This window comes from Pan paniscus, chromosome 6 (assembly GCF_029289425.2).
Source record: "Pan paniscus chromosome 6, NHGRI_mPanPan1-v2.0_pri, whole genome shotgun sequence".
NCBI classification, from domain to species: domain Eukaryota; kingdom Metazoa; phylum Chordata; class Mammalia; order Primates; family Hominidae; genus Pan; species Pan paniscus.
Window position 1 is genome coordinate 34,644,054 of NC_073255.2, and position 27,870 is coordinate 34,671,923.

Sequence of the window (27,870 nt, forward strand, 5' to 3'; positions counted from 1 at the left end):
TAACATAAAGAGGTGGTCATTCATTTTGTAAAATGGCTCATTATTTTATGATATTAATTGTAAGTTTCCGTTGAATAATAAACTCCCTTTAGCTAATGCATGCTGGGCTTAATACCTAGATGATGGGTTGATCAGTGCAGCAAACCACCATGGTATGTGTTTTCCTATGTAACAAACCTGCACACCCTGCACATGTACCCCAGAAATTAAAATAAAAGTTGAAGGAAAAAAATATTAAGCTCCCTTTTTATGCTTAAGGTTTACCTTGATTTTCCAAAACTTAGAGATACCCTGTTTTAGAAGTATAACTGTTATATAAAATGAAGCTTACTTGTGAATGTGTGATTAATATCATGTATTTTTTAATAAACCCAGTTCTTAATTAATTCAAGGATGAAAGAGAAGAAAGACAGGAAATCAATATTTTCTCCTTTCACCCTTGGGAACCACACATATAACAATTTTTATGGAACTCAGCCCTCATTTAAATGCCTGAGTCAGTGATAAATATTATTAATATCTTAATTTTTTCCTTTCACCAAATACTGTTCAAAAATTAGAGTGAATTCAATGAATGATCTGGGAACAAATTTGCATTTCAATATGAGTCCTATAAAAGAAAACCAATTTATGAGCTCATCTTAGTATGTGTACATAGTGGGTTTCATATTAGATGTGGTTAAAGTATGTTTCCATTTTAGAATTCACATAGATAAACCCACATTAATCCTTTCAGCACTTCAGCAGATAATTAACTTTAATACCCAGTTAGGGCTGAGCCAGTTCAGTTTCTGGAGCCGATGTCTGGGCTGGTGTTTCTCAGGTGTCAGAAGTCGTTCATGTCGCCTGTGTGAGAGCAATGGTTTCCCTTTCACTTTGTATGTCATATTCAATTCCAAGTACAGTAGCATTTGCATGGACCCAGCCTGCTGAAATTAAATGAATCTACATGAAAATGAGCCTTTTCAGCAGAGGCCACAACTTCTGACTCTATGGGAGACAGAATGCTTTCATCATCCTAGATGTTCCAGAGCAGGGTTCTTCAAACTTTAGCGAGCATAAAACTCCCCTGTAGATAAGATGCTCTCAGAGATTCTGCTTCAGTAGGTCTGTGTGGAGACGGTGCCTTTCTTACAGCCTTCCACATTGGAGAGCTGCTCAGTGTGGCCCCAGATCCACAGTGTCGGCCTTACGCAGAAGCTTGTTAGAAATGCAGAATCCCAGGCCCCAACTCCGACCTACTGAATCAGCTGAATCAGAATCTGCATTTTAACAAGATCTCCAGTGACTCACCCTCCACTGGAGTTTGGTAAATACCACCCTAGATCACTGTTCCCCAAAGCCTGGTTTAGGTATTGCTAGGGAAACTGGAGATGAGTTTAGAGACTATATAAACATTTTAAAATAATGGCTGTGTTTATTCTTATTATTACTTTCCTTCTTTTTATTACCTTCTAAGTGTTTATTCTTCCTGAGATCCTGTGTTTATTCTTATTATTACCTTCCATTTATTCTTAGTATTACTTTCCATTATTATAAACCAAGTGGTATTGGTTTTCCGTTTATGATAATAAAGTTTATTTTCCAAAATAAACTTATTTGACTGAAAGCATGACTTGATTTATAGTAAATGTTAAATAAATGTGAGTTTAGGAGGTATGCGGCTGTCACAAAAACCACGAAAGTCATTTGTATACAAGTGACCTTACTTAGTATGGTGCTTAAGAGCCTGGCCTCTGGAGCCTGACACTCTGGGTTTGAGTACCAACTCCTCCACTAATGACACTGTGTGACCTTGGGCAAGTTTCTTGACCTCTCCATCCTTCAATTGCCTCATCTGGAGAATGGAGATAATAATGGTATCTATCTCATTGGGGTGTCATGGTGCTTAAAAAAGGGCTAATATATGAAACACTCTAAGAACAGTGCCTGACACATAGTAAGGGCTGTGTCAGGGCTAATTTGCTTCACTGTTATCTAGAGCACAAATACATGCTCAGTGATTTTTTCATCAGATTTCCCCCAATCCTGTTCCTGGCTTCTCTGCTTACTCAGGCCAACATGCCCCACCTCCCCACAAAAGCTAAATATTTACAGATTTTTTATATCATTGAGAAGAGTGAGAGCAGCAACTTCCATTTGGCCAAAAAGAGGACAGTCTCATAGGTTGGAAGTCCAAGGAGAGAGATGTGAACAGAGAATTTGCTCATTAAATGACAAGAAAGTGACAACAGAAAGTGACCATCATAAAACATTCTCATCATCACCTGGAGAGATGTTTAAAAATAAAAGTCTTTTATTATTTTACTTATAGCTTTAGAAACTTTACTACATTTACGTTGAGAACCCCTTTATTTGTTCCTTGTTTGCACGTGGGCTTGTGGGCTGCTATCTCCTGGCCGCAAGTTACCTTTAATAGATGAATGATGGATGCTTAGAGGTGGCAGGACCCTACTGAGATCATAATGTGAGATATATATTGCGTCATGGGGTTTATTAGCCTTCATTGGTTCAGAAGTGAGAAATCATTATTCTCCTCCTTCTGCCCCATTTTATAGCCAAAGAAACAAGGGATGTGTTTCTTTGAAAGAGGAACAGTGTCAAAACATACAAAGTTAGGATTGCGCAGAGTACCTTATTTGCAGATTCCTAGTCAAGTGTGTTATTTTACTATTATTATTGTTTTGAGGTGGGGTCTCACTCTGTCGCCCAGGCTGGAGCGTAGTGGTACAATCGCAGCTTACTGCAGCCTTGACTTCCCCAGGCTCAGGTGATCTTCCCACCTCAGCCTCCTGAGTAGCCGGAACTACAGGTGTGCACCACCACACTTGGCTAATTTTTTTTGTATTTTTTGTAGAGATGGGATTTTGCCATGTTGCCCAGGCTGATCTTGAACTCCTGGGCTCAAGCTATCTACCCATGTCGGCCTCCCAAAATGCTGGGATTACAGGTATGAGCCACTGCACCCAGCCCACATGCTTTTGTCAGATGGTGGCAGTAATCTTTCTTGCTTATATTTAAAAACATAAGCACACTTTCTGTGTGTGAACAGCTGTACTCTCACAGGCTACTCTTGGAGAAGAAAAAGAGTTTGACGAGAGCAACTAGTGTGTAAAATTACTTACATGAGTTCTTTCTTTCTGAAATAACTCACAAAGTGTGGTTGGAACACAGACATATATAATTTCTTATTAAAAGAGAGGCAAGCCCAGTCCACATCACTTCTGAATGAGTACAGACAGGCTGAACATGTAGGGAAAGAAAGGGATCAAGTAGGGCGCCCGTACCCTCACCCTGGAATAGCTCCCGCTAAAGAGGTTGCAGTGCATGTCCTGTGCGACCTGCAGACGTGCTCTGTGCTCTGTGGCCCACTGGCTTTTAAAAATGCTTTTTAAATTACATACCCAGATTTCAAAATTGAACTTCGCGCAAAAATCTAGATAGATACGGGGCTTTTGGAAGAGGGAAGTAGGGGGTTCTGGCCAATACTGGGCTCGTATTCCCATGGAATATCACCCAACCCACGCTGAGAGGGGCTCCCACTGCAGACCCAGGTCCATGTCCTGTAGCCGTGTCCCGCCTGCGCTCTTTCACCTGTTATTTAGCCCACCTCTGAGTGGGTGGTCACAGCCTGCTCCCTACTGGCAAGGGATGCTGGGGAAGGAGTTCCTACTTCTGGCTGGAGGAGGTGGGACTCACAATGTGGGAAATTCCTCCAGCATAGGGTAAGTGTTCAAAAGACGGTGGGCAACCATAAGACAGATGAGCACCCCTGCCCAAGGAGGAAGATGCTTGCAGGATAGCTGAGTGTCATTGAGGAGCCTCCATCATGGCAGCCCTTTCCTCTTCTCCCCGACACATGCAGAGCCTCCCAGGCTGCTTGTGTTCTCCCACTTCCAAATCTCTGATTATTTGCTGCTCCTGCTTACTAGAACAGACTCCTTTAGTCACCTCTCTGCCTGGTGAAAAATAAGATCACTTCTACCAAGTGTTTCTTTATTGCGCCTCCTCCTCAAGTTTGAATGGATGATGCTATCCGTTAGCACTCTCTACCTCTCCTGGGGCATTTATCTGACTCCTGCTTTTTTTTTTCTTTTTTTTTTTTTTGAGACAGAGTCTTGCTCTGTTGCCCAGGCTGGGGTGCAGCAGCGCAATCTAGGCTCACTGCAACCTCCGCCTCCCAGGTTCAAGCCACTCTCCCACCTCAGCCAGCCTCCCAAGTAGCTGGGATTACAGGAGCCTGCCACCACACCTGGCTAATTTTTTTGTATTTTTAGTAGAGACGGGGTTTCACCACGTTGGCCAGGCTGGTTTGGAACTCCTGACCTCAAGTGATCCACCTGCCTCGGCCTCCCAAAGTGCTAGGATTACAGGCGTGAGCCACCGTGCCTGAATTGACTCCTGCTTTTAACATAGTTATTTGTAGTGGTGATGATAAGTGTCACTTCCACGTATGTGTCAGGACGTGTACTGTGTCTTCATATACAGTGTTTGTTTTAATTGTGAAAACAAACAGAATTAAGCATTATCACTCCTAATTTACAAATGAAGAAAAGGAGGCCCAGTAAGGTAAAGTGACCTGACCAAGGCCACACGGCCAGGAAAAGGGAAAGGTGGAAGTGGAACCTGGGGCCGTCTGGTTCTGAGAGCAGGTGCTGTATTCGGGCCTCCCGTGAAAGTGCGTGTTAGTTCTGTTTCCCTCACCACCCTCTAATGGTGCTTGGATGTGTATTTCGATGCTGTTTTGCGATAGTTCATGAATTGGGAGAAAGTATAAAAGCCTTTGAGAATCTGTCCTTTTACATCCTAAACATTTTAAATACACTTCAGAGCAAAACAACATTTTTAAATGGGTTGAGAGAACACAAAGCCTCGAAGAGCTCTTGGGTGCAGCCCCTGACTTCCTGGAGCTCAGCATTCTCAACTGTCAGATTTTAACAAATACTTCTTTAGATAATTGCTTAATTATTGTATCTGGGAAAAAAAAAGCCTTTCACAGCCATCAAACACTACATATAAAACTATCCTCTAATCCCGGATTTTGAAAAATCCTTGCCTGTGACTTCAGCGAGGCAGCATCTCGGTGGCACCTAAGCATTCCCAGGTTCCTAAAGATAAAACTAGATGGAAACCAAGGCCGCTCAGGTGAGGGAGGGGCAAGCAGAAGAATTACAGCCACCTTTATGGGGTTTCTTTCACTTAAGGGTCTCAAAAATATTTTTAAATCTTTGCAAAATGGAAGCAGGGATATAACTTGACCTGAATCACATCAAGCTAATAAAGTAATGTGGTGCAGTGGAAATGAGGTTTTAATGGCAAAACTCCATCTATACTAAAAATACAAAAATTAGCCAGGGGTGGCAGTGTGTGCCTGTAGTCCTAGCTACTTGGGAGGCTGAGGTGGGAGGATCGCTTGAACCCAGGAGGTGGAGGTTGCAGTGAGCCGAGATCACGCCGCTGCACTCCAGCCTGGGTGACAGAGCGAGACTCTGTCTCAAAAAAAAAAAGAAATGAGGTTTTAGATAAGAAAAACCAGGGCTTTAAACTCAGCTCTGATGATCTTTCTGAAATTTAGTAGAAATTGCATACTTCTCTGAGGCAAAGTTGGGTTATTTGCTACAAGGAAATATCAGCATCTACCACGTGGTTGTTGAGAGGATTACATAAAATGTCTTAGAAGTCCCCAGTGCAGTGCTGAGCACCTACCGGGTGGGAGAGTCAAAAAGGTATAGAGCCAATCCTTATTACTTGCAGATTCTACATTTGCAAATTCACCTACGTGTACTCACGAAAGTGTATTTGTAACTCCAAAATCAGTACTCACGGTGCTTTTGTGGTCATTCCCAGGCATGTGAAAAGTGGTGAAAAACTGTAGACACTGACGAGCATGTTCCCAGCTGAGCTGAAATAACAGGACACTCTGCCTTCTTGTTTCAGCTCTTATCCTATAAACAAGTGCCCCTCTCGCAGTCTGTGTTAATGCCACGTTTTTTCCAAATTTTGTACTTATTGTTGGTGGTTTTGCCGTTTAAAATGGCCCCAAGCAAAGTGCTGAAGCGCTGCCTAGTATTCTTAAGCCCAAGAAGGCCGTGATGTGCCTTATGGAGAAAATATAAGTGTTTGATAAGATTTGTTCAGACATGACTCCTAGTGCCGTTGGCCATGGGTTGTCTTGTTCTATCTGGGCCCTCAACGGATTAGATGGCGCCCACCCGCAATGGTGAGGGAGACCTTTACTCAGTCTGCAGATTCAAATGCTAACCTGTTTTGGAAACACCTTTACAGATACACCCAGAAATGATGTTCTACCAGCCAGATGGGCAACCCTTAGCCCAATTAAGTTGACACATAAAAGTAATCATCACACTCTGTGTTCATGACAACTTTCTAAACATAACTATAGTGAATAATGAGAATCAACTGTATTTTATTTAGTTCCTATATTGGATAGGTTCAATATTACTGGATAAAACAAATTAACTCAAAAATCTTCATGGCTTAACACAATGGGAGTTTATTTTTCACATACGTAAAGTCTAATCAGGTGTTTGGCAGGTAGTCTTACAGGTGAGTCAGGGACCCGGACTCCTTTCATCTTGTGGCTCTGCCAACACATAGGACCTTTGCTACAGTCAATGGGCAGAGAAAGAGAAAAGTCGTGGGCAGAAGGTCTTTCTGAACCAGCCCAGAAGTAATAGCACATCACTTCGACCTTCATTGCATTGACCAGAACTCAGTCTCGTGGTCACACCTAGCTGCAAGGGAGGCTGGGAGATGCAGTCTAGCCATGTGCTGAGGGATTACAGGAATAGCTCTGCTGTAGTTCTCCTTAAAGTCTCTTTATACAGTTATTTTTTCTTAGGTAAATGACAAAACCCTTAGGTAAGTGGTATTTCCGTTTTTAAAGGTTATTCTTCCCCACCTTTTCCAGTTTTTCACCAGGGGAAGCATTTCTGTCTCCTGTCATGTGTCTTAGTTAAAAGATGAGATCCTTATATAATGAGACCTCTAGATAGTCTCTTGTTCTGTTAATACTTCAACCAACTCTTTAATCTTTGCTATAAATTTTTGACTAAAAATATTTTTGCCACTGAATAAAAGATCATAAAAAATAGACCCAGTGCCTCCTGTAAAAGAAAGTGTTAAAATACAAATATCTGATAATTTGTGCTTGTTCCAACTAAATTGTGGGCCTGCATCCAAGTTGCCTTAGCATCAGCCTGTAAAATGCTAACTGTGTCTAACCCTATGTCATTGTGTGTATTAGTTTAGTGCACCATTAGTTTAGTTTTGGTAATAAAATAACACTGATGTTACCTGAAAGAAACACATACTACCCCATGAGATCTCTGCTCAATTCTACTATGGTTTTATGCTGTGGACTCTGATGAGTATTTTCCTTTTCGGTCTTTCTGTTCTTGTTTTAATATCAAGGAATGAGGCAGTAACACAGTAATGATCAGGCTCCTTCTTTCAAGGAGCCTGAAATACTTTGTAAGAAAAGTGTAGTTGTGTACAACAATCAGCTTATGCACCTCCTTGGAACTCTTAGGAAAACTATCATGGACTCTTTCCCCAAAAAAGTTGCACTGACACACATATTTTACGCCATTTTCAATTTTTGTATAATTTTAGATTAATCCTGCTGGGAAAAAAGATGGTACCATATGATCCAGCAATTCCACTCTTGCATATACGCTGAAAAGAATGAAAAGCAAGGTCTTGAAGAGATATTTGTACACCAATGTTCATAGCAGCATTTCTCACAACACCCCAAAGGTGAAAGCAACCCAGGCACTCATCAATAGATGAATGGCTCAACTAAATGTGGTGTATACGTACAATGGAATAATTCAGAATGAATTTCTGATCCATGCTACAACATGAATGAAGGTTGAAAACATTATGCTAAATGAAATAAGCCAGACTCAAACGGACAAATATTATATTGTATGGTTCCACATATATGAGGTACCTAGACTAGACAAATTCATAGAGACAGAAAGTAGAACAGAGGTTACTGGGGGCTGAGGGGAGGAGACAGTGGGGAGTTATTGTTTAATGGGTACAGAGTTTCTGTTTGGGATGATGAACAAGTTTTGGAAATGGATAGTGATGCTGTTTGCACAGCATTGTGAATGCACTTAACGCCACTGAATTGTATACTTAAAAGGTGTTAAAATGATAAATCTGATATTCTTGGACTTTAGAACCTATTAAGCCTTGGTTCCAATCCCAGGTCTGCTGGTTATAGTATAGGTGACTTTGAGCAAAAGAGTTAATGTCTCTGAACATCCTTTTCTTTATCTATAAAAATGGGGATGCCAGGGCGTTGAAGCCCTGACCTTAGAAGATTCTTGTAGAAATAAGTGTGATTAGTGTGTCACATAATTGCCATTTATAAAAAGATAAAAAGAACTAACATATTAGGTGGGCAAAATTCAGTGGACTATGCTAACAAGAAAGCATCACATTGCATAAATGCTTTTGGCCTCTGTGGAGACAAGAATATTAACATGAAAAAACATAAATGCCACAGGATTTTAAAGATGAAAAAACATAGGGACAGGCCTTGTTCTGGTCCTCCAGTAACCAAAGGGACAGCTGGAATACAAAATCACCCCTGCCCAAGTGTAAGGTTTATTTCAGTTTCTGCTTTGATTGTTTTTAGGTTCTCATATAGGTTTTTCCAATTCTTATAAACTATGGGGTTTTTCTTTAATACAGATTTTAAGTCCTTGCAGTGTGCCTTGCTATGGGTTCTAAGACACATGCCCACATACACACATATGCATGCACACATACAGGCTCCACACATTTATCCAGAGATCAGACCTCCTATAATATTAACTATTTGAAACAGAATCATATTGGCAGAATCATGCCAAAAAGCCCCCTGCATAGCAAATACCAGATAGAATGTCTAGGCAGAGGAGAGGAGTGGCCCATCCTCATCCAGATGGCTGGGTAGAAATGATGACACAGGAATAGCAGGGAAAGTAAGAGCTGACAGGAGAGAAAGAGGCAGGAAAATGACTAGCGCCCTAAGCCTTGCTCGAGGCTGGCATCATGAGTTCATGTTGAGCCTGTGACATTCAGAAAAGGTTACATTTCATTCTGTTTGCTCTGCTTAGGAAAATGGGAGTCTATGCAGAATGATTGAAAACGATAAAACTAAAAATTTAATGCTAAAGAGGTAGAAGTCAGTTATCTGGAAAAATTATTATGGAATGAAGGATTGCTATATATATATATACATATATATGTATATTCTATTTGTACTGAGACACAAATAGCTAAATTCTATCAGTTTTAACACCTATTATCTCTAGAATCTGGCTGCTTTTGTCAATCTCCAGCACTTAGCACAAGGCTTGCCTCAGAGTGGGCACTCTGTGAATAAATGAATGAACAAATGAGTGAATGAATGAACAGGTGAAAGAATCAAGCTGACTATAATATGCATGTCTGCAAGATACACATTTCCTGCATGTAAGTAAAGAAATCCAAGTTTAAAGCCATCCTTTTTCTCTTTTTCAGAGCAGAAGCCACTCTCTTGGGACCATTAATAAGCAGGAGACATCAACACCGTGACACATGCCAGTGCCACCGCCACCCCCACCTCCTCTGCCTCCACCTCCCCCGCCTCTGGGGGCTCCTCCCCCTCCCCCACCATCAGCACCCCCGGTAAGACCTTTTTTTCTGATTGGTTTACTGTGGAGCATAAACTGCTTGAATACACTTGAGCAGAAGGTTTTAAATGTTCAGAAGTAGCACTGCCTAGCTTCCCTGTGGCAGGTGGCATCTTAGGTAGCTGGATCTGGCAGCTTTAGAGTCTGATTCCAAACCAGCCTGGCTCAGCCATTTCTCTCCCCCATTCTTCGGCAGCTTCCACCTCCACCTCACTGGTCTACTGATGTCTACCTCATTTCTCTTCTCATTCCTGCTGCTTGGTACAGGCTCGCGAGTCTGAGTGACTTTCTGTCTCACTGGAAACTTCACGCAATGGGCCATGCCAAAGTGCACAGCCAATGAGGCCTTGTGAAGTCAAGTTCCAGTGTGGAATTTGGATGGTGATAATGATAGATTGAGCTTCAGTCCCCTAGTGTAATAGGAAATGCCACAACGAAATATAAAATCCTTACATGAAGTTTCCCTATCTACACAAGACTGAATCAAGGCTATTTCAGTTCGTGTTGCTGAATGTTCTCTCTTGGTTTCATAGTTTGGTTTGTGTCTAGAAGTGGGCCACTGAGGGTGGTCATTTTGTTTTGGAACAGGGATTCTCAGCCTTGGCACCACTGACATTTGGGGTGAAATCATTTGTGTTGTTTGGGCTGTCCTATGCATTGTAGGATGTTTAGCAACATCCCTGGCCTCTACCCACTAGATGCCAGCAGCACCCCCCAATTGTGGCAGTAAAAAAATGGCCCTATATATTGCCAGATGTCCCCTTGTGGGACAAAAATCACCACCGCACACAGAGTTTCAGAAAAATGCTAGTGCTTACTGCTTATGGCAAACTTTTCCTCTAAAGAAAACCAGGAGCACTTCTCACACTCATTTTCCATTCCTCACACCACTTCAGTGAGGGGCGTCTCACATCCGCTCCGCAGCTTCTGTTTTCCGTGGAAAACGAACGAGATGACGGTATGGCACACAGAGACAGGGCTGCTTAGGGATGGTGTGAGCCAAGTCAGCAGAAGCCGGGAACAGAACCTCCCTGCCATCCTCCCCACCGGATGCAACCCTCCCTCAGATGCACAGATGACATGGCCCTGAGGAGTGTTAGCTATGAAGGGAGAGCCTGCGGCCCCTGCTGCATGACCACAGGCCCTGGTGAGGGTGAGAGTATGCCTGAGATGTCACCCCACGTGACATTAGTTTGGACACTGACCCTATCTGAGGTGCCAAGGGCTTAGACCTCCCTGGAACTTGGCTCTTGCCCTGCAAGAGAGTAGAAAGAAAGCACATAGTATAAATTACATTTGAGAGCTTTCTAACCAATATAAACAAAGAATAGGAATAAGTATTGAAGTTTCACTGCTGAATTTGACCCAAAGTCAAATTCAAGGTCATTGCCACAAAGTGATGGTTTGTAAGTAAACACACATGAAACTATCATATGGATCTTGCAAGCACTGAAGAAGTACAACTTAGAATAACTGCAAACACTGACGTACCCATAAATTTAGCCAGAATAAATAAACTGAACAAAATCCATGTTATTGGAGGTTTGAGAAAATAATCCTTTTTAAACATTGCTGGTGACAGACAAATGTCTAGGACTCAGTAAAAGTTGAACAGGTCTTTCTGGAGTGTTCTCTGTAAGAAAACAGTAAATGTGTATGTATCATAGTTTTCCCCTGGTAATCAGGTAGTTTTATTTTTGAGACTGATTTAAGAATTTAACCCTAAAAATACCAAAAAGAATTTATGCAAGGATATGTCCAACAATGCTATTTATTCTAGCGAAAAAATAGATCTTAAATGGCTTACGAGAACTAAATGAAATGTGTTATGTCATACTGTTAATTAAAAATTGCATTATGCAGTGGTGGTAATTAAAACTTACATCTGGCGGGGGCACAGTGGCTCACACCTGTTATCCCAGCACTTTGGGAGGCCGAGGTGGGCAGATCACCTGAGGTCAGGAATTCAAGACCAGCCTGGCCAACATGGCGAAACCCTGTCTCTACTAAAAAATACAAAAATTAGTCAGGCATGGTGGCAGGTGCCTGTAATCCCAGATACTCAGGAGGCTGTGGCAGGGAGAATTACTTGAACCCAGGAGGTGGAGGTTGCAGTGAGCCAACATGGCACCACTGCACTCCAGCCTGGGTGACAGAGTGAGACTCTGTCTCAAAACAAAAACAAAAACAAAAACAACTTACATCTATGCTGATATGGAAAAGTAGATATAAAATGATGGATTAGAAACAACACACATTTTGGCCGGGCATGGTGGCTCATACCTGTAATCCCAGCACTTTGGGAGGCTGAGGCAAGTGGATCACAAGGTCAGGAGATGGAGACCACCCTGGCTAACATGGTGAAACCCCGTCTCTACTAAAAACACAAAAAAATTAGCTGGGCATGGTGGTGGGCGCCTGTAGTCCCAGCTACTCGGGAGGCTGAGGCAGGAGAATGGTGTGAACCCAGGAGGCGGAGCTTGCGGTGAGCCGAGACCACGCCACTGCACTCCAGCCTGGGCAACAGAGTGAGACTCCGTCTCAAAAAAACAAACAAACAAATGAAAAACACATTTTGTGCATAATGAAATCAACTACTTAATATATGTAATAAATAGCAAAAATCAGAAGAGAATTTGATAATGTTGACAATAACATTTAATGTTTTATTAGGGAATTTCTTCTTTAAAGATGCTTAAATGCATAATAAAAATAATTGTACATTTGGTTAAATTTTTTGAATTCTCTCCTTCATTTCTCTCTCCCTTTCTCTCTCTTTCTGAAGAACAGGTCAATTTAAGAGTAAAATAATCATGTAAATTTTAATATTTTCTTAAAACATATTTTCTACATTTATGTAGAAAAATAATATGTATACTTACAATACATATTAAAGGCAAATAATTAACATCTTTAGCATATAAAGAGCTCTTACAGATTACTATGGAAATGATGAATACAAAGATGGGCACAGGATATGATTAGATTGAAGAAATGCAAATATTTTAACCTCACTACAGTTTAATAAGAACAAATTAAAATAATGAGAAACCATTTTTATCTATCAGTTTAGTGAGATATTTTTATTTATTTATTTATTTAGTTAGTTAGTTAGTTATTTAGTTATTGAGATGGAGTCTTGCTTTTTCGCCCAGGCTGGAGTGCAGTGGCACTATCTCGGCTCACTGCAAGCTCCTCCTCCCAGGTTCACGCCATTCTCCTGCATCAGCCTCCCGAGTAGCTGGAATTACAGGTGCCCGACACCACGCCCGGCTAATTTTCTCTATTTTTAGTAGAGACGGGGTTTCACTGTGTTAGCCAGGATGGTCTTGATCTCCTGACCTCGTGATCCACCCGCCTCAGCCTCCCAAAGTGCTGGGATTACAGGCGTGAGCCACTGCGCCCAACCTAGTGAGATACTTTTTAAATGTTGGCTGGAGTATTAGGAACTAGGCACTTATAACTCTTGGTGGGAGCAAAACTTAGTGAAATGCCCTAAGATACAATTTGTCAGTAAAAAATAGACCTAGTTTCACTTCAAGTAATTTTCTTGACATGGCTTCACTTCAAGTAATTTTTATTTAAGTAACTAATCATAGATATACAGAAATATATAGCTATAGGAGATTAATGAAAGTATTACTTGTAATAATAACCAAAAAGAAAGAAACAAAAAACAACCCACATTTTTTATGACAGCAGATTCAATAATTTATTATATAGCCTCTAAATGGTATATGAAGCAGCCATTAAAATCATATCAGAATTAAAAAGAAGAAAATGACAAATGTTGGCAAGGATGTGGAGTGATGGAAACTCTCATACACTGCTGGTGGGAGTGTAAATTGATATAAACCCTTTGGAAAACCGTTTGACAGCACCTACCACAGTTAAACATGTGCATCCTAGGTAGATATCCAAGAGAAGTATGTGCCTGCATGACCCAAAAGACATGTTAAGAACATTTGTAGCAGCATGAATAGCACAAAACTGGAAACAACCCCCTATGTCCATCAATGGCAGAATGGATTGATAAAATGTGTGTTATGGTCATGCTCTAAAGTATTATACAGCAGTGAAAATGAATCAACAATACATGCAACAATGTGGAGGAATAGCCACCTGACAAAAGAATACATGCTGTATGATCCCATGTATATAAAGCTCCAAAACAGAAAAAAATAAACTACAGTGTTTAGGAATGCAAGACAAGCTGGTAAAATTATGAGGAAAAGCAAGAAAGGGATAACCATAAAATCAGGAGATGGCACCCTTTGGGAGGAGAGTGGGGGACTCAGGATCAGAAAGGCCCTGGGTGCTTCTAGAGTGCTGGCAAGGCTCTAATTCTTGACACAGGTGGCGATGACATACAGTTATCACTTTATAGAAATATGTTAAACTGTACAAAATTATTTTATGTGCTTTTCTATTTGTGGCACTGGACAATTTAAAAAGTTAAAAGAGAAAAAAATCATATCCAAATTAATTTGTAACTTCCAATGTCGTGATTGATTCAGACAAGAATCATCTATGAAAGGTAAAACCACTGAGTGAAAGGTTGTGGGGGAAAAAGATGTTCTCAGGGTCAGAAGTATCACCCACAGATGCTTCTTACTGCAAAGGGGAAAGTGTCTCTTTAAAATGGATCAAACTTACCGTCACGTGTAATGGAATGACCTCCTATCACAAGCCTCTGCTGGATACAAGGAGGCACACAGAGCGTCACCCTGTGGTAATCTGCCCAGAATGAATGACCTCATGAGCAAGCAATCAGACACATGCAGAATGTGGGACCTTCTGCAACAGAGGCTGGCAAACCAGGACCCCTGAGCCACAGCCAGCTCACCACCTGTTTTTTATCGTCCTCCAGCTAAAACTGGTTTTTACATTTTCAAATGACTGGAAAAAAATTAAAAGAAAAGTAATATTTTGTGACACATGAAAAGTATACGAAATTCACGTTTCAATCCATAAATAGTGTTATTGGAGCACAGCCACACTCATGCAATTTGTCTATGACTGTTTTTATGCTACAGCAGCAGAACACCAATTAAGCGAAATGTTATTCCTCAAAGAATTCCATTCTTCTCCCTAGTAGGCTTGAATTTTAAAAATTTTACTCAATTATTATTACTATGTTCTGAGTTCTGTCAATAAATATTTTGTGGAAGTTTGTGTTCTCTTTTGTTATATAAGTATATACATTATATTCTAGATTTTTGCCTCTTGGCCCACATACCTAAAATATTTACAGCCTGGCCCCTTCCAAGAGAAGTTTGCCAACACCTGTCCCGCAGTCAGCTGGGCTCATTCAGCCTCCCATTCCCACTACCCACCACCCACCCACTGCAGTAGCCAGAGATCTTGCATGCGCACATCCTCTGCTTCTCCTCTCCAGAACTTCCTGGACCCTGCTGAGCTGTGGCCCACTCCATCCTGCATGGTCTGGCCCCTGCCTGTCTCTAAGACCTCTTCCTGTGCCCCTGTCCTGGAGTCTCCTACTTAAGGCCTCTGCATAGCCATTGAGAGCCTGGAAAGGCTCTTCACAGTCATCCCAGCTCAGGTGTCCCTTCCTCCTACATTACTGGCTTTTATATCGTTTATATCTGCAAAGCCCCCACTTCAGAGCAGGTAGTAGTTTTTAACTTTTTTAAAAATTTGACTGGGGTCTATATTTGATGTTTTGTGTCACTCATGCCTGGCTCGAAATAAGTACTCAACTCACTGAATGAATGAATACATGAATGAATGAACAACTATTTATGTAAATTGGGTTAAGAAATGGAGTTAAAACTTTTTATAATCAGTGTTCAGGACTCTAAACATCTATGTTGTGAAAGAAAAGAGTATATTTGAAGGTAGAAAGCATGGTAAGAAAGACTTTGTTTAGGACCATCACAACAGGTGGATAGGATTTTGCAGTGGGGGAGAGAGATTGGGCTCAACTCCGAATACAACATGGGCAAAAGGGAATGTATAGCCCAGGAGCAGGGTGGGGGTCAGTGAATATACTAAAAAGAAACATCAGGGCTAAAGGAGATTCTGGCTGAATGCAGCTAGCAAGATTCTTACTGAAGACAAGCCAGGGTGATCGGACATACCCTGGGGGTTGGTGAAGGATAAGGCACCTGATCGGATATCAAGGGTGATCAGATATCGAGATGGGGTCGTTCTTGCTAAACTGACGTAGCAGGGGGTTTTGCCAAAACTGGATTTTATAAGGGAGTGCATAGATGGGCCTGGGAAAAGCTTTGGAAGCTTGATTAAATTTTGGTTACAAGGTCAGGATTCTCTGGTCAAGCAGAGAGCCTTTGTCAGTGCGCATAGACCAGCATGTCAGGTTTTATTATATGTAATCTTTGTAAGATGGGGATCATTTTGTGTGATATGTCTGATCCTCTGTAACGAAATGCAAACTTCACACCGGCTCTGGAAGACCTGGGGAGCAGGTTAGGGGGAAATTAGGCCAAACGTTTTTTAGTTTCAGCCTTCTACCTCTCCCCTCACCCCTTCTTGCTCCTCCTCATCTCCATCGCTGATGAGCATCTTTTCTTTTTTCAAGAGCGTGGAACGGAGAAAAGGGCTGATGGAGCCTGCTGAAGCTGTGGAGCAGGCTTAAAGCAAAGCCAGATGGGCTCTCTTCATCTCCTTTCCCTCTTTTCTTGCTTCTGGTTCCCCAGTTTTTGAGCTCCTTTGTCTGATCTCTTTAAAATTCAATATTGTCTGGCACAGTGGCTCAAGCCTGTAATCCCAGCACTTTGGGAGGCCAAGGCAGGTGGATCACTTGAGGTCAGGAGTTCAAGACCAGCCTGGCCAACATGGTGAAACCCCATCTCTACTAAAAAATACAAAAATTAGCCACGTATGGTGGCGAGCACCTGTAATCCCAGCTACTTAGGAGGCTGAGGCAGGAGAATCGCTTGAACCCAAGAGGCGGAGGTTGCAGTGAACCAAGATCACACCACTGCACTCCAGCCTGGCTCAAAAAAATAGTAATAATAAATAAAAAATAAAATCCAATATCAATGTCAAAATTGCCCACATGGTGTGTTGGTCCACTTAAAATTAAATTATTACTGTTGCTTTACTTATAAGATGTAACCTAAAAATATATCTAAAGGAAATAGAATGGATTTGATATTTGAAATGCATCAGAATTTTACCAAACTTTTGCTTTCAACTGTACTTTGACCCCTTGGTAGATTCCAAGATGAGCAAAGAAGCCCCTCGGGGGCCTGTGATTTCCGTTTTCTTGCCACAGTCCCTAACCATGGGTGGTGCACTCTCCCTACATGTCACTGACCAGCTGAGAAATTCTTTGGAGTTGGGTTGCCCAGGCAAAGCCAGACAGTAGGGTTTATGGCTACAGCATTTGTGTTTATTTATAAAATAGAATGTGGATTTTTATACCATTATTATTTAATGTTGCCATTCAAATTTCAATATCCTAAGGAAGAAACAGTTCACCTAGGGCAGGCCATGTCTTATTATTTAAATACAAAGGGGAAACTGGCTTGATAATCACTTTTTGCCATGAAAAGCAACGCTCTAAGTAGGAAGACACTGAGGTGCCGTATATTTCTGCCTGCCCGTTCCGGGAGTGATGTTTCATAGAATGCTGAAGGGAGATTACAGTGAGAAGCTCATCGCACCCCTAGCTGTTTTCCTCCCTCGTTCCTGTTTGCCAGAGTCTTTGCTTTCAGGAAATTCAGTGGCATGATTTTTCTCCTTGTAGTCTAAGGATTGCATGATTCCTCGGCAAAGTGGGCTTTCCAGTAGGAAATATAAGCTGTGACATATATTCGGAGGTTTTCCCACCGTCTTTAACATGCTGGGGTGCATGCGGTATAGAAAAACATGCCAATCTGTGAAAGAAAATGGAGAAAATGGAGTGCTCTCTGAAGTCTCATGAGAGCTTTTTTGGAATTTTGTGTTTGCTGTTGTTAAAAAAAAATGCAGGGGCAGAGGGTCGCTAGGTGGAAGGGTGCTTAGTAGAATTGCATATTACACCATATTCTGGAAAAGGTAATTTGCATGTCTGCTGGTTCATTTGGAATAATGAAAGGCTTAAAAATTCTTACACACTGTCACTCACTTAGGTTCCCCTGACACTCTGGTACTTCGATTAGTGTCACTAATGAGGGATTGGGGACGCTTACCAGGAACTGATAGTGGCCACTGGAATAAGGATAAGGCATTTGCATCAGGCCAAGCTGTTAGGATAGTATTAAGTTGACATTTGGTTGCTGCTTAACAGTTTGCAAAATGACACCTTTGTCTTTAAGCAATTCTAAAAACTTGATTTTCCCTCTCTTCTTTGGTGGTGAACACCAGGAGCAGGAACATGGCTTTAGTGAAAAATGAGCTAGTGTTGGCAGCAGGTTGCCTCGGTCTGGAAGAGAAAGAGGTGTGGCAGGACCTGCCACTCATACTTCCAAAGGGCCATTCAGGGTGGTATTTAAATGTGTTTCTTTTTTCACAGCTGTGAGGTGGGAGGGGTGGCAGGAACAAAGAGGAGAGGGCTTGCAGTGGTGTGCAGGAGGCAGCGATTACAGACTCATAATGCCCAGGACTTGGCAAGAAAAGCCTGCGAGCACTTGTTAAGGGCCTTTGTTGAGTTTCATAGGAGCCCGGAGCATAAGCCGCTCGCAGGCGGTGTCTGAGCTGAGGGTTACGGCAGGAAGGTGACAGGGGGTACAATGCCAAAGGGTGACCCTAGGGTTTGTCTCTGGAGCAATGATTCCTAACTGGAGCTTTCTGTTATACCCAAATCTTCTGGCTCTTTGCCTTGGAAATATTTTAAGATTCCAGGGTAACTAACAATTCCTGGAAAACTGCCAGCGAACCTTTCCTCCCTCCACCAGGTTTGTCTTTTCATCTGTACACTGCTGTGCTTGCGAAGGTCACCATCGTTGGGAGGCTGGGATCTTTGGAGCCACTTACTTCTTTCCCCAAACTGTTCTTTCCTTCTTTAACCTTTCTTGTCATAAAAGGGAAAAAAAAACTCCACCCACGTCAGGTTGTTGCTGGTGGTTAGAGAACCAGCCCTGCCCAGGGAGGAAAAGCTCTCATAAGGTGGGGTGAGGAGGGGTGGCCCATGCTGAGCTCCACATCTAGTGGTGCTGGACTCTGCAACGTGACTTCCTGGCTGCCAAGCCAACACGCCACATCTCTGCAGTGGAGGGCTGGCTTGGCAGCCAGGAAGTCACGTTTCCTAGAGTGTTTAATAAAAGGATAGGTAACATGAAGTGAGAAAAACAGGATACATGTAGACAGTGTAGTCCCAGTTACGTAAAACAAAACTGTGTGTGCACCGGCTCGCCTATGCACTCTCACATAAAGGCTGTAAGGACATGGAAAACGTGTCATCACTGGGTATCTGGGGTGGAAAAGGGTTGGGTGATTTTTATTTTCTTTTTTGTGTGAGTCTGCGTCTCCTCAGATGTCTACATGGAACATTTGTTTCTTTTATAATTAGAAGAAAAGGTTTTTAAAAAGGAATGAATTATCACTTACCCATTGGCTGAGTTGGATCCTGTAACAATAATGCTTCATAATAACAGGCATCTACTAAATAGCTATTGTGCCCCAAGTACTGTGTTAAGCACTTAACATGGATTGTCTAAATTATCTAAATATTTACAACAATCCAATGAGGTAGGGACCGGTAGTGCCATTTTAAGGATGAGAGAACTGAGGCACAGAAAGTTTACTTACTTGCCCAGTGTCACACAGCCAGTCATGGGTAGAGGCTGGATTCCTCCCCTGCCTTTCTGGCCATTGAGCCTAACTCCCGTGTGCCCCACTGCCTCCAGCTGCGTGAACGGGTTCAGTAAGTGGTACTGATGACTAGGCAATGAACACTTATCTAGCATTTACTATGACCTTTGCATTGGCCTGTGGACTAGCACATAGTAATTGAGTTATTCTTCACAGTAACCCTTTGAGGCAGGTACTGTTGTTCTCATTTTAAGGATGAGCTAACTCAGGCACTGGGGGCACGTCACTTACTGGGCAGGGCTATTATTGGGACTCTGGCCAAACGGCTCCCGGCTGTGCTCTGAAGCGCTAAACCAAAAGCCCTTCGATGCAGATCTTCTCAAGGATTACTTCTACTTCTCTCAATCTAAAAGCCAGGAAGTCAATGGATTCTGCTCCCCATACCTTGGCCAGAGCTTCCACATTTCCTCCAAGCTGCCTCCTGAGATTGCTGTTTTCTTTCCTTTTTTTTTTTTTTCTGTGTGGTTCCATTGTTTTCCCCACTTGCTTTTTGGTTCTTCCACCCTTCTAATAGGAAAAAACAAAAAAACAAAAAACGTATTGCACATTGTCCTCGGAATAAAACTCATGGTTTAGAGAGATTCTGATAGAGAATCAGCATGAAAAAAGAAGATGCAGTGCAAAGGAACTTGATTTTGTTTTGTCTTTGTTTACAGCTAATGGCAGATGAGCTCAGAAGGATAGGGTCTCTGCTGCTAGCAGTGCGGGGCACATAGTGGGGACAGTGGCTGCCCCTTGAGCTCAGTGACAGCAGACTGTGTTCTTAACCTAGATCAGGCTATCATGCAAATTTAACTGAGCTTTGGCCACACAAAATTACTAAGTCTCTGCCTCTGAAGAGTTTAGAACCTGAATCCAGAGAAACCAGGGCATGACATTGGTCACTGCTTGGTCATGAGAAAGATGAGTATAGAATTGGCTTCTTATTCCTAGACTAAAACTTTGTACCGTATGTTGCCTGTTCATTAAGTATTTCCTGAATACGGGATCCTGAAGTCTCATCTTTAAAGAGCCCTCTTGCCCTCTGAATTAGTCACCTTTCATCCCTAAGCTTGCTTCTCTGCATATCAGGCATTAGATGTGCCTAGATAATGTTGTGAGCTCTCTCCTAAGCAGACCAGAGTCGGATGAGGGATGAGGGAGGATCTTGGGGCCAATGCACAAGGCAGCTAATGAGAGATCTGAAGACAGAGAGTCTGTGCCTAGGTCAGTCCGAAGGACGTAGTAGGCACTCGGTTCCTAGCCTTTCTTCCTGATCTAGTGAGTTTAGTGCAGATACTGTAATTCACCAGGCAAACCCACTATGAGCTAACCAACCACGATTTTCCATTTGCCGTGAGCCTAAGCCTTGAAAGCCAGAACGACATTCTGCGTTGTGTTGTATGAGAACACCATCAACATTGGACCTGGCTGTGATATGAAAGTTATTTTTTAAAGAAAAAATAAAATTAAAAAAGAACACCCTCAATGCGTTTAAATTTTAGTAAGAATATTTTATAAAGCAAATGCAGTTATATCAGAAGTAACAAATATAGGGACAGCAAAATTTAATACTTGGGTATTATTTTAAAAGCCATAAAGTATCTTTTGGCACAGCCTTTCTCATTCCAACTCATTATTTTCAAAGAGAATAGACCCTGTGCCTTTTGCTTTGCATGAAGATTTTTTTAAAATTCACAGAAAGGAACAGAGCGTACCCACTTTGTACATGCTAGCAATAGATTTCCATTTTAATAAGGTCTGTTCACAATAGAGGAGTCTGAATGTGTTTTCAAGTTGGTTAAAGCAGGATGCCACCTGTACCACATAGAGTATTTAAAACACAATGGTGGCCAGACACGTTGGCTCATGCCTGTAATCACAACACTTTGGGAGGCCCAGGCAGGTGGATCACCTGAGGTCAGGAGTTCAACACCAGCCTGGCCAATATGGTGAAACCCCGTCTCTACTAAAAATACAAGAATTTGCTGGGCATGGTGGCGTGCGCCTGTAATCCCAGCTACTCGGGAGGCTGAGGCAGGAGAATCGCTTGAACCTGGGAGGCAGAGGTTGCAGTGAGCCAAGATCACACCCCATTGTACTCCAGCCTGGAAGACAAGAGCAAAACTCTGTCTCAAAACAAAAATCAAAAAACAACACAGGGTGTAAAAACATGTTTAAACACGTTTGTGTCCCACAGTTGTCCAGTCAGCACTCATTGTGCTAAGCTGTCTGCTTCAGTAGGGATCATGTAATGGTGCAGCCTGGTGTATTAAAAACAAAACGTGGATTTTAGAGTCATACACCTTGGAAGCAGAATTTCAGCTGTGCCATTTCCTAGCCATAGGATGTCAAGCAAATTACTTAATAACTCTAAGCCTCAGTTTCCTCATTTGTGAATGGGACTAATAATTGCCACTTCCTAGGGTACATTGCTCCTAGAATGGAAACTTCATAGAGGGATTGTTTTTGTCTATTTTGCTCACAATGCATCTTTAATGCCCTGAACAGGAGTATAGCAGGCATAGAGTTATTGTGAGGACCCCATAAGATAGCAGTAGCAGCTGTTGCTTACCAAGAGCCTCCTTAGTAAATAGTACCTACTTTCATTTTGGGGACTGGAAAACAACTGGATAAATAACCCGATCTTGGACCGACATGTTCAGGTCAAAAGTCCTTGTGGTCAGTACAGGGCAGGAGGTCAGACACTAGAAGCCAACATCAAAATTGAGAACCTGAGTTATCCAAGTGGGAAGTCAGGCCAGCAGTCTGAAAATAGCCCAGAAATAGGTGGTATGGGACCAAGGGAAAGCTTCTCCTTTGCCCTCTGAAGGTTTGTTAAAAATCACTGAAAAGAGGCCAATTAACAGGAGAAAAGGCATATAAATTTTATTAACGTGTACCTGGGAGTCTTTAGAATAAAGACCCAACGATGTAGCGGAAATTATCTATTTTTATGTTTAGGTTGAACAGAGTATTGACAGCCGTGTGGAAATATGATTAGACAAAGAGGGTAGATCCGATGCTAATAGACTGAACAGGGGAAACCCAGCAAGGTGTGTCTGTCTAGACTCCTTCGGCCTCCCTGAGCTGCATTCCTTCCTTCTGGGTGTGGGACAAGACCCTCTCTGGAATGAGGTCTTATGACCTACAATCAAACAAAACAGGTCAGATAATTTCTTTATGGCCAGTTTTTACACTGAAGGCGGTGGGGAGTTAGAGTAATATTTTTAGGTTTATGGCTGGCTTTGGGGAAAAGGGGCTCTGGTTTCTATGACCCTCCTTGGGGAAGAGGGGTTCTAGTTTCTGTGGTTAGCCTTGGGGGAGAATGGGACTGAGCGACAAGAGGTCAGGTGAAGGTCAGAGATAAACTTTTGCCTCTGAGGCTACTTCTGAGGCCTTCATTTTGGGGAATTGTTTTAATTCCAAGCAATGTGCAGGTGTTACCATTTCTAGGTCATCTGGGGTTCCAAGTCCATGGGGCCAGTACTTGCTCCTGCAGCATGATTCTTAGGAGTGGAATGGTTTGTCTTCTCTCCTCTTTTGCTGAGTTGAGTGGACTTGGGCCCACGGGTATAGCAGGAGGTACCTGGAACCAGCCACAGATTAGACCCACATGGGTGCAGCTATAGGACTGTAACTGCTAAAGCTAGCAACAAATACACGAAGATCCGGGGGCATCCTGAGCATCCACTCCAGTGAGATGGCAGCTCCATTCAAACATTTTAAACATTTGGAGAGGACTTTGTTTTCTAAGCTGCCGTTGGTTTGTCATTTCACAAGCAGCTTCACCAGTAGCAGACCAAGAGGGAAGGGAAGGACATGCGTTTCCCTAGAAGGTTTAATCGTGATACTCATGCAAGAATTCTGGATCACCTGAGCCCAAGCCCCTCTCCAAAGCAAAGAAAGAAGTTCTTTGGGCCTTGTGGCAGCTTTGGGATGCTGAGATTCTAGTGCTGTGGGTTGGTCTTTCTCTACCTGAGCCAAACATTCATTTAAAACTCTACTACCCAGGGAAATTTGAACACTGATGGGATATTGGTTTATATAAAGGAACTGTAGATAATTTTACAGCTAATTTTATTTAATAATATGCTTGTTATATTTTAAGAGCTCTTTTCTTCTATAGCTATATACTGAAATATTTGTGGGTGATTTCATACAGTGTTGGATATGTTTTTAATAAGCAGGGATTTGGAGGGGGAACGTGGGTTGTGGAAAGACATAACAAGATGGGCTGGAGTTGATAATTGTTGAAGTTGGATGATGATGCCTGGAGGCTCAATTGTACTACTCACATCATGTATGCTAACAATTTTTCATAGTAAAAAAACTTTAGTGGACATCAACAACCTCACATTTTGTGCAAAATATAAGTGATTTGGCAGAACCAAGGAAGGAGTTATGTAGCATGCTTTCACTAATTCAGGTGGGCATTTGAGATCAAATATTATATGCTTTTTAATTTAAAAAATAAAAGTTCATAAGTCATCTGCTTGAAATTCTGTATGTCACTGTGATTTATTCCCCTTATCTCAACCCCAGCCTAGCCCAATCTGGCTCCTGTTTTTCTAGGGATTAACGTTAAGGTTTTATTGTGTTGTTTTGTTTTTAAGCTCTCCTGCCCTAATCGTTGAGTTGGCATATGCAATAGTTTGGGTCTTTTTTCCTAAGAGTGGAAATGGATACAAGCAACAGGAATGTCAGAGAAGCTGTGGGACTTGCCATCATAATCTTCCTTGCTACTTTTTATGTAAATAAACCACAGACCGCATGGGAACACCAGATATCAAACAATATTTTGTGAAACTGTTGCATTTACTGTTCTCTGCCCTGGTACAAGGACATCTATCACTAGCTGGTGTTTTCTCCCACAAAGCACAGAGGACATTGGGGCAATTATTAAATCAAAAGTTCCCAGTTGGCAACTCTTCTTGATGCCAAGGACACCAGATATGGAAGAATTTTCACCTTCAGTGTTCTCTAATCTGACTAAATGCCTCTCGTGACTGTATTGTTGAAGAATTTCAGAAGGTGGTGAGGGGGAAGGAGCCTTAAAGCCAACTCTAAGAGAAAAGCTTCTGGTCATAGAGATAGCATACAAAGTGTGTGTTGCGGCTTAAAAAAAATTCGTGTGCATACACGTGTGTGTATTTCTTTACATATACATATTTGTTAAAGACCATCATCTGAACTATTAAGAGACAATCAAAGGGAAAAGAGGTCTTTGGTTGTGCTAGACCTTAGCATAGGTCAGTGTATGTTCTAGAACAGAAACATGTCAGATGATGGAGTTTTCCAGAAAATTAAATCTAAGACCGTGGTGGAATAGTTATTTAAGGGCTTAGCATCATCAGAGCAATCGTTTATATTTTCTTCTGGGTTGCTTTTGGGAATTGCTTTTTGTCAGAGGGAAGGGTATGTCTTTAGGGATAAAAGAATAATTGGAAATTTAAAATATCTCAAGACTCATTCATATGCCTTTTGGGTCATCAGAAACCGTATCTGTTTACTAATGCTTGCTCAGATAGTTACATTTAAAAGGAGCATGTTTTTCCATGAATGTGAAACTTCATTTCGTGAAGAGGCACCATGCTTGTTCCCCATAACTTCCTCTAGTTTTTGTTCTAAAAAAGTAAAATTTTATTGATAGGTAGTCCTAAAAGGAAAAACCAAAAGCAATGGTTGATGTAAAATTAGAGAGACTGACTTTGGAGTATAAAGGATAATGGAAGACAGTTCAGGAGCCATGACTTTGGAGTATGAAGGAAAAACGGAAGAGAAAGTTTAGGAGCCTTGAATTAGGAGTTTGAAGGAGAATGGAAGAGAAGGTTTAGGAGCCTTGAATTAGGAATATGAAGGAGAATGGAAGAGAAGGTTTTGGAGCCAAACTCCAGGGCCTCTCCCGAGCTGGAGGAGCACAGCAGGTCTGGTTCTTTGTGGTTACACAGGGCAGGGCAGCGCCCCTTCAGTGATTCTCAAGACGTCACAACATGGGTACCCGGGGACTTCTTTAGACCTCACAGTCCACCACAGAGATTCAGACTCACACAGGGGAACATGCCACCCCTACTCACCCCATTGAGAACCACTACAGAAAGTGAGGATTGAAAGAGGGACAATGGAGACTCACCAATAAACATGATTCCAGGGGGCCAGAGAGCACCATGCCCCACCTGGCACACACTCACCTTCCCCATGTGTTGGAGGGATACCTGAGCTAGAAAGAAAAGGCCACAGGCCTGTGTGTCAGGTGGACCTGGCTCCCGAGTTTAGTCATCTCTGATATCTGGGCCAATTCTTTTGGACCTCACTTTCCTCATCTGTGAAATGGAAATAATAATACCTTTATGGGGTTGTAAAGGAATTCACTGCAATGATGCTTTAAAGCATCAGCACAGATCCTGGAACATACTAAGTGTTCAGTTATATCAGTGGCAGTCCCCTCTCCCCCAGTCCCCGGCATCTCAGGATGGGGCTCAGCCTCACTGAGTTTCGCACTGTCCTCTCTGGAAATACAGCAAACCCTCCTGTGTCGTATTATGCTCTTGCCAGGCCCGACCTTGCCGGCCATGTCACCTTCTGCTTCTGTGCCAGGAGAGACTGCCCTCAGGAGGGTGCTGAGACTGGAGGTGGGGGACGGAGATTGAACCCCCCTTTCCCCAGGGCTCTGCAGAGCAGAATGTGAAGCTCACTTCCTGGTGTCTGCGATGTTCTCCTTGGCTCGGCCACAAGCAAGTTCACACATCAGCTCCTCTTTACCTTATTGGGGTTGTCACTTTTTAGCCCACCTCCTCTTCTTTTTTTGACCAAATCTTTTCAATGGAATCATCAAATCCTGACCTTCATCTGGGAAAAACCCTGGCTGCTCCTCCTCACCAGGGTCATGCAAGACCACTCCCTCCTCACCATTGACTTACATTCAAAGTAACAATATACTTTTGTGTTCCAGGCACACAAAATTTCCATGACTGACAGTGCCAGGCTTGGCCTGTTTGGTTTAGATAAAAGCAATTGTCAAGCAGTGGACCTGGAAGGCTCGGTGGACTTTATGAAGTTCAGTATCGTTCCTTCCTGCTGTTGGCACAGATGGTGAGGGCTATTGGCAAGACCAGCTGCGTGGCCGCATGCTGGTGCAGGCTGGGCCGACTGGACGGGCGCCCCGAGAGCTGAGCTTCTTTCACATCGGCCTCATCAGTGCCCTCTGGGTAACCTTGGATTTCTGTGCCCTTCACCCTTCAGGCCCCACAGTGGGGACAGTCCTATAGGGAGAGGTTTGAGCGTGCTATTGATTTTCTTTCTTGCTTCATGTTGCTTTTGTTTCATTTAAAGTGTTGCTAGACAATGCCTGAAGAGAAAGGCTCCTCTAAACCTTTTTATTTTAATTTTACTTGTTTTTATTTTTTTAATTTTTTAATTTTTAATTTTTGAGATGGGAGTCTTGCTTTGTTACCCAGGCTGCAGTACAGTGGTACAATCATGGCTCACTGCAGCCTCCAGCTACTGGACTCAAGCAGTCCTCCTGCCTCAGCCTCCCAAATAGCTGAGACTACAGGCACACAGCACCATGCCTAGCTAATTTATTTTTTATTTATTTTGTAGAGACAGGTCTTGCTTTGTTGCCCCGGCTGGTTTCAAACTCCTGGCATCAAGCAATCCTCCTGCCTTGGCCTCCCAAAGCATAGGCATGAGCCATGATGCCTAGCCTAAAGCTTTAAACATGTTCTTCAAAGGCTGGGTTCTCAAGTGTAAAACAGGGAGAGGCTGGCCAAAAGTAGAAGGTGCCATGACCATACCACATCAGCTTCCTAAGGAGGATCAAAGGAACAAAATGAGATTTCATAGGAAAACTCTTTAAAATACAAAATCGTGTACAGCCTTGTTGTTCGGTGAAATGAACTGAAATATGGCAGCTATATTAGGACATATTATTCTTGCTTTAACAAGAGCCAGACACCAAGAGAATCAAGACCAACAAGAATCATCTTACCACTCAGTTCCCTGATTCACTGCTTTGACACCTGGAGCAGTAGCCCTAGGGCTACCCAACCTGCTGGAACTTCTTGTATGTCTTCCCCAAGAAACAGGTGCATATTGCGAAACCTCTTGTTCTCTTTGCTGCCAAATGTAGTTGCCCCCTACCCTGAACTCAGGATTTCTAACATAGACCCAGTGGTGATGGCTGAGTTTCAGGTTGGGAGGACAAGTTTAGAAAAAGGAAGGAGTGTGTGTCCAAAGTCACTTATTGACAGGGAGACTTTTCCACAGCAATTATAATCATACCTTCCTGTTATTACTCATAATAGTAATCCTCTAACATTTTGCTGTCAGCCGTGTGACAAATTAAAAAACATCTCCCCATAGAATATCACTGGATCTTTCAACACCTTCATGAGACAGGTAAGGTCTAATTTTGGGC

At 42.4% G+C, this 27,870-nt stretch overlaps 1 protein-coding gene across 2 annotated transcripts in view; it reads left to right on the top strand.

The window, feature by feature from the left end:
• The window catches only part of WIPF3 (WAS/WASL interacting protein family member 3), a 112,077-nt gene that overhangs the window by 20,476 nt on the left and 63,731 nt on the right, over window positions 1-27,870 (top strand). The window contains exon 2 of one of the 2 annotated variants that reach the window (XM_034963860.2): window positions 9,541-9,687. In XM_034963860.2, coding sequence (XP_034819751.2) covers window positions 9,598-9,687 — 90 coding nt within the window. In that variant the 5' untranslated portion in view covers window positions 9,541-9,597. The remainder of the gene's footprint in view (window positions 1-9,540; window positions 9,688-27,870) is intronic. The other variant, XM_034963861.2, reaches the window with a different exon arrangement.